This window comes from Pyrus communis, chromosome 11, assembly GCF_041283825.1.
Source record: "Pyrus communis isolate YQ-2024b chromosome 11, ASM4128382v1, whole genome shotgun sequence".
NCBI lineage: Eukaryota > Viridiplantae > Streptophyta > Magnoliopsida > Rosales > Rosaceae > Pyrus > Pyrus communis.
Window position 1 is genome coordinate 23049366 of NC_142575.1, and position 11789 is coordinate 23061154.

At 35.5% G+C, this 11789-nt stretch overlaps 1 protein-coding gene across 1 annotated transcript; it reads left to right on the top strand.

Moving 5' to 3' along the window:
- Positions 1 to 9198: 9198 nt before the first annotated feature.
- LOC137742920 (putative leucine-rich repeat receptor-like protein kinase At5g05160) lies at positions 9199 to 11370 on the top strand. Its single transcript, XM_068482856.2, has 2 exons — positions 9199 to 10378; positions 10550 to 11370. Exons 1-2 carry the CDS (start codon positions 9199 to 9201, stop codon positions 11188 to 11190), a joined length of 1821 nt encoding a protein of 606 aa, XP_068338957.2. The 3' UTR covers positions 11191 to 11370.
- The last annotated feature ends 419 nt before the right edge of the window (positions 11371 to 11789 follow it).

Here is an 11789-nt window from a genome sequence, read left to right on the forward strand (position 1 = left end):
TCTTTCTAGTTATTTCTAAGGGAATACAATTCGGTTTGCTAATCGAATATTTCATACTCTGTTGTATCCTGGAAGTGATTTGCCAAGAACCCTTTAGCAAACTCATTCGAGTGGGGGCAAATAACACTTTAAGGAAACGATTCAAGTTGTATCTCAAAGTCATTATTCGGATTATTCTCCATAATTCTACATTTACTCTAACGAATTGGGAATATGCTTTCTGCCTATGTAATGTGGTGAAAGAAAATAAAAATAAAAATAAATAAAATGGAAAGATGAATCTGCCATGTGAGATCCAAACTTCAAAGGAAAGGCATGTCATGTGAACTGTGTCTGCGTTTGGCACTGAATATAACCTCTCCAATCAACAACTAGCCTAAGCCTTGAAGTTGAAGCTTTTGAGAAAAGCATATAGATGAACTCATTTTGGACAGAGCCCGAAGAAAGATAGAAGTGAGATGAGTAAATGAAAAGGATTGCCAAACTGATATGTTTCATATGGAAAAAAGTCCATACTTAAATTTCAGTTATGGTTTTCTTCGACATTTGGATTTATCAATTAATTGGGCATGAGGGCATGAAGCATTTCCGTTTATTATCACCAAGAAGATGTCTTTCCTCTTACACCAATGAGTTAAAGTGTGGGGTATTTCGTAAAAGAAATGACTAGACACAGAAATAATGCTTATTCAGTGAGCATACATAATTGAATTAGACATGGTGATGCTTATTAAGTAAGCATATAAATCGAATGTACATAGCCATGGGGTTGTGTTATTCATAGTTAAGAGCATCCATATTTACCATAATGCTAACTAATTGAATCTTTGACAAAGTGAAGACAAAGTACATAGGTGGAAATACATGCATTTCAATAAAGAAATCCTCAAATGAAAGTACAATTACAATCCGGATAGGAAGCATATTGGCTTCAAAATGTTGTTGGGGATAATCCTATGCATGTATTGTGATGGTTTGCGAATAAGGCAAGGAACAAATTAGAAGGAGTAATTTGCATGTAACAAATATAATAATCTCTTTTAATGAATGAGTTTTAAGGTGTGAAGAGGTTAGAGACCTTCTTTCAAATACCTTAAATGTGGGGGAAGTCTATTTCCTAGGAAATTACTTATTAGTAAGTCCAAATATATGTTTTGATGACTTAAAATTGAAAAACAACTACTCTCGATGAAATTTGTTTCATGCATGATGGAATATTTTGGCCAACATTAGAAAATAGTCAACCTAAATGGTACCAATTATTAAAGGTTAGACTAGAGAGTAAGTTGATCATCGAGGGGAATAAGGCTAAACCCAATATAGCTAATGAATTAGCCGGGCGGAAACCTAACTTAGTTTATTGAAGATCCCATGGTCTAAGTTCAATAGGCAAACTGGTTGGGCATGATTCAAAGAAGTTAACACACTATATATCTCATTCCTATGATGGAAGAAGTGTGTTGTCTGCAGAAGTTTTAGGGTGTATATTTATACTTAATGACAGTGATATCTTATAAATTAGAGGAATAGAGCAGACTATTCTTAATTAGTGGTCACCTATGTAAGAGTAGAAGTGGGTCGCTTCAATGAGAATGAGATGGCTAAATTCTCTAAATCTCTCATGAATCAAGGATTTGTTCAAGACCAAAATGAATACAATCGTTTGAACCGTAATGTATTAGGATTAGTGATGTGTGTTGCTTATTGTCTCGATTTACTGCTGTAGAGAACAGTTCAAGATCTTCTACATCCACTGCGCCACCAAGTAAACCCAAGAAGTATTCACTAGGGTAGGTTCAAGTCCAAAAGACACCTCTCCCGATGCATCTCTTGTTCGTCTATACTCTCAAATTCTTCCTAATTTTTCATTCATGTAGGGGATTGTTGCAAATTATATATTATAATATAAAATATTGTAATATATAATTTTAATAATTGAATGAAAAATAGTGTTAACCATAATTCTTAGAAAGGTTATGTTATTTAGGTGCATTTCTTTGTCAAATGATGTATACTTATAGATGAAAAGTTACATCTCTTTAACAAGAAGTACTTGGGTGCTATATAAACTCATGAAACCATCATCATTAATATAGAAAATTAGAGTTAATTTTTACTCTTGAGAAATAGGGTTTCCCCACTTCGTTTTTGCTTCATGTGCTAAATTCCAAGCCGTGTCTTGAGAGTACGGAATATATAAAGTTCGCCACAGTTTGAAGATTAAAGTGCTTTTGACACACCCCGACCGAAATCAATGTGTGATAGCCAACACGCCTTGATTTCGATCGGGGTGTGTCTTCGGTCAGGGTGTGTCAGCTTTAACTTTGGATTATAGATTGTTGAATTCTAGAAGATGGACGCATACCGAACTACAAGCACAAGAGTAGGGGTGAAATTCTATCTTTAGGACATTGTATTTATGCAAGCCTCAATCTCCAAGTTTGTCAGTTTTTCTAACTTTATCTCTAGATGTTTATATTAATCTTGTATACTATTGATGTTGTTATTTTATTTATGATTATTATCATTGGAATTCTTGTGTTATTTTCATATTTTCTAATATTGCTCCAACAAGCATTTGATTTCTGTTTGTCAAGAGTAGAAACATGTGATTTTCGTTAATAGTTAGTTTAAAAATATAAACATGATACTATCTTTTAGTACTAGTGTCTAGTTTATTTCTCTTCATTTATAAGTGAGAGATCTTATATTCGAATCTTGATAATGGTAATTGTATTAAAAAAAATAAAAAATATATATAAAGAATATTATCCTAACATAACCCATTTATCTCATTTCTTTAAGAAAATAATGGATTACAATTAATGGGTATTCATTGAAATTTCAAAAAGATTTTAAAAGGGTTATAAATTCATGAATTCATTAGAAATCTTTGGAGGAGAAGCCTACCCCATTTCTGCTCCAATATCCCCATCGCTACCACCAGTGGCAGATCCAGGAATTTAAGGTCGGGTGGTCCCAATAAAATATTAAAAATTTAAACCATAAACTACAACTTTTCATTCATAATTTTTGTACCGACAACATTACGAGCAACAAAGACTAAATTTGTTTATGATAAAGTGTCATACCTAAAAATGTGTCATGATATTCATGGTCTGTGAAGACTGGAGAGGTGATTGGTGTTAGCTAGTGGTGCCTTCGGTTAGGTGGGATGGGGATTGGGGAATGGCCCAATGGGAAGCAATTAAAAGGTTATAAGAAGATTTGGTAAAATGGGCTCTTTTGAAAGTCAGGCCCCTAGGAAACTCAGCCTCCCACGTGACTTAGAGATTGTTTTCAAACCCATAACAAAGCACACCGTTTCACTCAAATGGCTTGGGTAAAACGACTTCATCTAGCCAAGTCATTTAAAAAGGAATAATCAGTCTTCTTCTTCTTTTCCTTCTGGTTTGTTGAATTCCAGAAAATAGTGCAGCAGTTGCTCATCTCCTCCCTTATCTGCCCAGACTTGGGTGGTCATCGGAGGTCCTCACAGCCACTTATCCGAGCTTTTGGGTGGTCCTGGGACCACATAAGTCCCTTAATAGATCCACTACTGGCTACCACACCATCTTCGTCCCCCCTCCCCCTCTCTTTAAGTGACACCCATTCCACTGGCGTCATATCTAGAGGTCGTTGATGTCCAACTCCAACCTTGAAAATTTTGGGCACTTTCCTCTCCACCATTACCAAATGTCACGCCTCGATCTCAAGAAACACATGAAATCACCATGTGACAGTTGAACAGTAGTTGTATAATGTTAAATAAAATACAATCTAAATATATACACAATAATGTACAAGGAACTTAGTCTCTCCAAATGCTCAATATATATCACAAATCATACGTCACTCTAGCTGAATTACCCAATAGGCACACACATTATCAGTTCCCCATACCAAGCATCTAGTCGCACAAAAGCACAACACAAGAAATTCCCTAATCTACTGGTTCTACAAAATAATTCTAATAAACTCTCTGGCACTTCTTCTCACACTAGCAATCATACATCATCTATACTTCATCTCTAACTCATGCATGCTAGGTGGTAGTGATAATTCAATACGGCATACGTATTGGCATATAATTATTTAAATATTCTATGTAGGAACAGTTAACAAACCACTCACCTTGCGTCCGAAGCAGTCACAAGTACAAATGCAAGCTAAACGAAGAATCAGAAGTTCGCCGACACCTATCAAAGTACACAAATATTTACTAAGCTTACTACGAATAACATACTCGAAAAGTTTCGCCGGCAATCTAATGCTTGGTTTTCAGCCAATCACAAAAGTCAAGTGGCGATGAATTATAAAACTATATTCAAATGATGGAATCTCATCAAACCAATATTATAAATGAAATCATGTTATTGAAATCAGCTTAGGAAAAAAAGTTAAGATCACTGGCTAGGCGCCGCAGCACATGCAGTTGACAGCCAACACCTCGCTAGAATCCGGCCAACAAAATGGTAGACAAAAAATATAACAAAATATAGATTATATCTACAAATATAAGATACCTGCCACAAAGAATAAATTGCCGAAAAATATCTGAAAAATAGCGAAAGAGGCCGAAAAACCCTAGAACTTTCGAACTTCAACTCACCATTATCAGAGGTCTAACAGCTTGTTGGGTTTTGTTGCTGGGGTGGAGGTGAGTGTAATTAATGATGGTAGTGGTTGACACCGGGGTGGCCAAAAAACCCAAACCGCCGGCCAGGAAATCATAGAAACCGGTGGATTCTGAACCACCTTCTACGGTGGTTAAATGGGGTGAAACTTGAGTGGAATGTGATGTTGGTAACGAGAGGAGTCGAATGGTGGTGGCATTGGGTTATCAGGCATATTATTGGATTAGCTTAATTCGAATTATTAAGTACGCAACGAACAATAATAAATAAACATATAACATGTTATCTCAATTATATATCTAGTTGATTGTAGAGCCGGTCCTGAGATTTTTAGGCCCGGGACGATACAAAAAAATGTGTTCTAACTTCATCTAAGAAAAATTATTTGTTTTCACACGTAAGACTTCGATAAAGTTATACTTAGAAAGACACTTCAATCTAAATAATTTAGAAACATGGAAAAACTAATGTATTTTGTATTTAAGAGAAGGGAACCAAAAAATCCCGGGCTTACAAGTGAATAGATAATGAGTTTTGTTTCTCTTCTATCTGAATTTTTAAAGTGTTTTATACATAAATAGTGAGGTGTTTTTTTTTTCTTATTTACTAACTTTGTTGATATGGGACTTTAATTGACATGTATAAGTAATGAATGAGCACTAAATTAAATCTATTGGTGACATGTCATATAATTTGCAAATTTGGTTTACACATTACTATTGTTGAAGGTTAGACTTGAATTGAAATGAACGTTTAAAAACAGCAACTCACATAGCTACTAGTTAGTAATTAAAAAGAAATTAACAACCAAATAGAAATTCTCAGAACATAAACTAAGCCTATTCAGCCCTTAAATTACGTCACTCGCAAATCCTTCGTTAAAACTCCGATTCGCAAATAGTTTTCGCCTACGAGTTTATGGGTTTGGGCTCTACCCAAAAAATCTAAGAGTGACCTTGGAGGTCCACAAATCTCTAATGACTAAGTACGGAAAAGTCAAATTTAAAACTAAGCTAAACTCTAAAATAACAATAAAATAAAATCACATATATACAAAATACGAAATATAAATAGTGAAATCCAATGACATGATTTCACACATAACCTCATTTAGGACATTACTCCCATACCTTTAAGTCTTGTGGACTCATTCACAATACATTACCACTATAGTATAAAGTCGAACTCATCAATGAATATACTTGCCCTTTTATTAATTAATTAATATGAAATTATTATAATATCCAATATTACATAAATTGGCTTGTAGGGCATAACTCCAACAGGTGGTTATCGAGATTAGTTCACAAGAAAACACCGTGAAACGGCGTCTAAAAAATATCGAGAAAACCAAGTCAATTCATAGATCTGACTACATAATTTGGGTTGGCTCGCAGGTTGGTTCTGAAATGGAATGAGCCAGTCCAACAGATGGGCCTACTATATATAAAAGCGTTAAATTACCAATTTGCGCCTTACTTTGTTTGCTTACAACTTCTTCCTTATAACTTCGTTTCGTGAACAGTTTTTTGCCTATGTGCTCATGAGATCAAGCTTTATCCAAAAAATCCAATAGTGATCCTAAAAGGTATATGAACTTTTGTTGGATAATTAAGAAAAATCAAATTTAAACTAACCAATCAAAAATCCAAAAGTATTGAAAACAAATTAAACAACTTCACAAAAATATGAAATACGGTAATGAATAGTGAAATCTGGAGACACTAGATGTGTTTTGAAGTAATATTTATGGAGCATGTAAATATAGCGCTAAATGAAAAGATTGTAGTTGTATTGTTGAATCAAAAGGAACTTTAGAATTTCATATGTTAATGTTTTGTAATCTAGTATGAAGTTTTTTAAAATTGATTATTTATTTGAACTCGTATAACCTCTTTTTACACCCAACTTACTCTCTACACTTATATTATTTTTAATTAAAGAATTAATATCTCTTTAAACCCAAATTTACTACATAAACTACCCTCACAAACCCAATTCAAAATGTAAAGGTATCTTTACACCCATTTAATAAATAAAATCTCAAAAACTCATCTTCTCAACTTTGATGATCGTGAATTGCAACTCACGAGGACTTTGATTTTGTCGGATTACTTACTAAAATGTTATTTTAACTAACTGATGGTATAGATTTGTAACTGTTGAGGACGGTCCAAACTTTTTTTTTATGCATGACTTTACCATTGTAACTCACTTTTTCTCAAAATTAAAAAAAAAAAAATGACAACTTTTGAATAGGTTTTACAAATTTATTGTTACTTACAAATTAAGGAGAGAAGTCTATTAACAAGAAGCCTAATGACGAATGAAAATTAAGCTGATTGGGATAGAGGAACGTTTTTACTTACAAACTCTGCCTTTAAAGGAGAGATGGGTACAAGTTCCTAATTGTAATGGTAACATGGTGTGTAGTTGCAAAACCCAAAAACCCAAGGAAACTCAAAAACCCATCTTCCAAAGTTAAAAAATAAAAAAAATAAAAATTGAAATCAAACTAAAAAAAATTGCATAAATCGATTCATACTTGAGTTGGAGGCTTCAAAACTGCAAAATCACCATCCATCGATAAAAATAAAAAAAACCTGTTTTTCTGTATGGGAGCTTTTAGGAATTTAGCCGGAATGAACGTAGGATAAACATTGTGTGATGGTGGAGTTTAATTATTGAGTATGAGTTTATTTATAAATTTTAGTTTTGTTGTTATTTTCACCTTGTACTTGATAATAATTATGCAATAGGATAAAAAAGAAAATTCACATTTAAAATTTAAGTTGGATGTAGAAAGAGGTTATATGAGTTCAAATAAAATTTTCTTGTATTAAACTAATATATTGTTCTTAATGGGTGCAATGGATCAGGCAGGTAACACGATATTTAACGGGTCATGTTTGGGTTTGAAGTTTTAAACCCGTTAAGGTAATGGATTTGACACAACTTAGTTCATTAAGATAATAAATCTGAAATAATACGATACAAACACTACCCGTTTGCCAAATCTAGTTTAAATACCAATTGAATACCATTCATGTAAATAGTGATAAAGTTCAATTTTAATACATATTTGCCATGCAAACATTAACCAATAACTACGACGAGATTCTCCTCCAACGACCACCATTATCGGCCAACTTTGGCTGGACACGACTATCACTGACCAATATTGCCAGCCAACTCCGTGTCCACCACTAGTAGCCCATGGCCGATCAAACTCCGACGAGTCCCTCCGCTCTAATGATCCTGAAAAAAAAATTAAGAGAATATGTGACATGGGTTGGATTGCAAACTTCCACCTTAAGGAAAACATAACACCCATAACCACTACATCAATCATCCAACTATGATTAGAAGCCCTCTCAATTATATCTGTACTTGAAATATCTTATCATTTTTCACTTTTTATATGTTGACTTATTTTAACTCCAATTCACACAGGTTTGGACCAAAATGCTCATCATCTCGAGCTTTACATGGATTGACAAATTTCAAGTCATAAATATACACAAAGGAACATATTACACATGAATCACAATTTTTAGTAATCAAACACAAACAAATACAAAATTTAAAAGTTACAACCACTGCAAACCTCTCCACAAAAGTTAACTTGGTTTAGAATTTAAAAATGGACATCGCCAATTAGACAAAAGTAAAAACTACAAACCAACGAATCCTAATCTTTCTAAATTCTTGTTTCTTAGATGCATAGAGATGTCCAACTTTTGTTTGTAGTCATAAGCAAATTTCTTAGATGATCAACCTAATCTTGGCCACTCCGGAACAGCCACAGTTTGAGTTCAGAGTTTCCGAAAGACGTACATTGGTTTTTACTCACCCCCTATCAATATATTGGCCCTGATCATGATATTGTGCTTACAATTTAGCCAAAAGTCAAAGGCAAGTAATATTCTTTCCCATAAATTAATAATCTCCACAAAGACAAATTATAGATGTACCCGTCGAAATGATTAATCCAATATTTAGTTCCTCAATTTGTAAATGAATAAAAAAATATGAAGAGATGAGTTGTTCATACCATTTTCTCATGCATATTCTTGTTTATGTTTTGAGTTGAATAAATTAACGGAGAAAGGGGACATAAACAAAGAGGGATTTAAAAAAAAAAAAAAAAAAAGGAAAGGGGTGTGCCAGGACCATTGTCCTAACCAAAACTCATTTGAATGCAGACTGGTTAACTGACTCTATGCAAATTTTTTTGTTTTTTTTTTTTTGTTTTTTGGTCAATTATGTTTATGGCTGTAGTTTATCACATTGAAGGTAACGGATTAACAAATTGTTGAAAACATTGGTTATCTCACACAATGGAGAAAATACAAAGAAAAACTTTGTAGTATACGAAATATCCTCATCTGACGCACCAAATAGTAGAACCATGCACCTTGATATTATAAGTTATAATCCTGCCTTGAGATACTTCAATATTTTCGGGATAAACAGGGGGGGAAAGTAGACAAATGGAAACATAGTTTATCACAGTTCACTCAGTTTCTGATGAGTCCAACAAAGAAGAGAACCAACAAAAATGCCGAGCAGGAGAGGTTTCAATCTGTTTCTGAAGGGACTGGTATGCATTGGGGTGTTTTCTTTCTCAATCACGGTATCCATGGGAGGTGAGTCACCAGAGTTTGAAGCTTTGCTGCAATTCATTAGAGCTGTTGATCCTCAAGATATACTTAAAGTTGGCCAGAATGCACCTATGCGGCAAAATCCCTGCATACATAAGTGGAAGGGTGTGACATGCAACTCACTCGCTACTTCGATAACAGAAATCAGGCTTGAAAATTTGAATCTTAGTGGCATACTTGATGTAGGTTCACTATGTAATCTCCCGAATCTTCGAGTTGTTAGCCTAGCAAAAAACCAAATTGGGGGAACTATTTCTAACTCAATATTGCACTGCACAAGGCTAACATATTTGAATATAAGCAGCAATGTTCTGAGTGGAAGGATACCCAAGGCTCTGACTAAACTGAAATATCTGAGGGGACTGGACATCTCCAACAATCATTTTATTAGCACTGCCTCACGCTCTGAAGAGGGAGTTCAGCCGATTCATACATACTTGAAGAAATCGAGGAGATTACAGAGACATGGTGCCATGAAGCAGGAAAAGGTAGTAAATTCAGCGGCCGTAGCAACAGAGTCCGAGAGACCAAGCAGTGGCAGTGGCAGTGATTCAGATACCTTTAGACCGTGGTACAAGAGATACGAATGCATGATGCCATTAATTGTGGGGCTTGGCTTCTTTCTCTTGTTCATGTACTTTGCAGGAAGGAAGGCTGCTAAGATAGCTGAAGAGAGGGAGATTCTCAAATCGCTTCGAGACTCGCCTCAGAATATGCCGCCTCCTAAGGTTCAAGAGGGAGAGAAGCCAGTGGAGAACCAATCGGAGCTTGTCTTCTTTGTTGAAGAACATGAAAGTTTTAAATTGGAAGACCTCCTTGAAGCCACAGCTGACTTGAGAAACCAGTCCTTTTGCAGCAGCCTCTACAAGGTAATACTGAAAAACAATGCCCTATATGCAGTCAAAAGATTGAAGAAATTGCAAGTACCCTTTGAGGAGTTTGGCCGAACAATGAGACAAATAGGGATTATAAAGCATCCCAACATTCTACCACTTGTTGGTTACAATTCCACTAATGAAGAAAAACTTTTGATCTACAAGTTTCAAAGCAATGGAAGTCTGCTAAACCTGCTTGAGGGTAAGTTCACATCAAACTATTCTATGTACTATTCTAATCTTAGGGGTGGGGTGGGATTCGAACTTGGGTGCAAGGGGGTGGGCACACTGCCCACATCTACATATTCCTTGCTCATTTTCGATCACCTAGAATTTACAAATGCCCTTAACTGCTTCATATATTTATGTGCAGGCTACACAGAAGGTAAGAGGGATTTTCCATGGAGGCTTCGGCTCTCCATAGCATGCGGTATTTCAAGGGGGCTAGACTTCATATATCAGAGGTCAGATGACTGCATCCCTCATGGGAATCTCAAGCTTTCAAATATCCTCTTAGATGACAATGATGAACCACTGATTAGCGAGTACGGGCTTTCAAGTTTCTTCGACCCCAAGAAAGGGTGTACCATTTCCTCCAATGGTTACACAGCCCCAGAGAAAATGTTATCAGAAAAGGGAGATGTTTATAGCTTCGGCGTGATTCTTCTGGAGTTACTAACAGGCAAAACTGTTGAAGGAACTGGGATAGACCTTCCTAAGTGGGTGACTGCCATGGTTAAGGAGGAGTGGACTGGGGAGGTCTTCGACAAGGAGGTTGCTAAAGCTGCAAAAGAATGGGCATTTCCTCTTCTCAACATTGCCCTCAAGTGTGTATCAGCTTCACCTACAAACAGGCCAACTGCGGAAAATGTTTACGGAAAGATTGAAGAGGTTATACTTGACACCTCAAATTCATCGGATTGTACTACTGAGTGTGGTGGCTACCAAGACAACTGCTGTATGCTTCACTCCATCATACCTGAGACCTGGGACAGTCCTGGATCAAATTATTAACTGAGGCTTCTACTTTACATACGTATTTTTTCGTACTTTTGTATCGGATTGTAGGTCGTACATGTTGGAATTAAATGAAATTTGGTTTTGATCTAATGGTTGAGAAGGAAGGAACCAACAGTTAAGTGAATGCTTAGTCTCATAGGACAAGTGTATGCTTAGATTTCTGTTTTATGAATCAAGGGCTGATATAGCTTGTAAGGAAAAGTGTTGTGTTGATATTTAATGAAAATATCTGTGCTTGCTCTCAGTAAGGAGCTCTGCACATTTCTCTGAAACCTTTTCTTCTCCTCTTTGACAATTCCTTGAAAATACCAACTTCAAATAAACATAGAATTTATCATGGCCTCAGAGCTTAGGTTCTGATAAATTTCAGGAATGGGCGTTTTGTGTGCTTCGTACTTCTGAAAAGAAAAAAAAAAAAAAAAGGGAAACTCAATCCCAGATTTTTTGAAAACCTCATCTGTTCTTGCAAGGTCTCACATGGCTACTTCGAGTAGTGGAGGAGATCTGAGGGCTCCTATCTTTAACGGGTCCAACTACGATTTTTGGTCCATCAAGATGAAGACCATATTCAAATCATATGATCTCTGGAATTT

Coding starts and splice junctions, on each gene's coding strand:
- LOC137742920 (XM_068482856.2), top strand. CDS start 9,199: ATGCCGAGCAGGAGAGGTTTCAATCTGTTTCTGAAGGGACTGGTATGC. Junction 10,379..10,549: donor TCTGCTAAACCTGCTTGAGG/GTAAGTTCACAT, acceptor ATTTATGTGCAG/GCTACACAGAAGGTAAGAGG.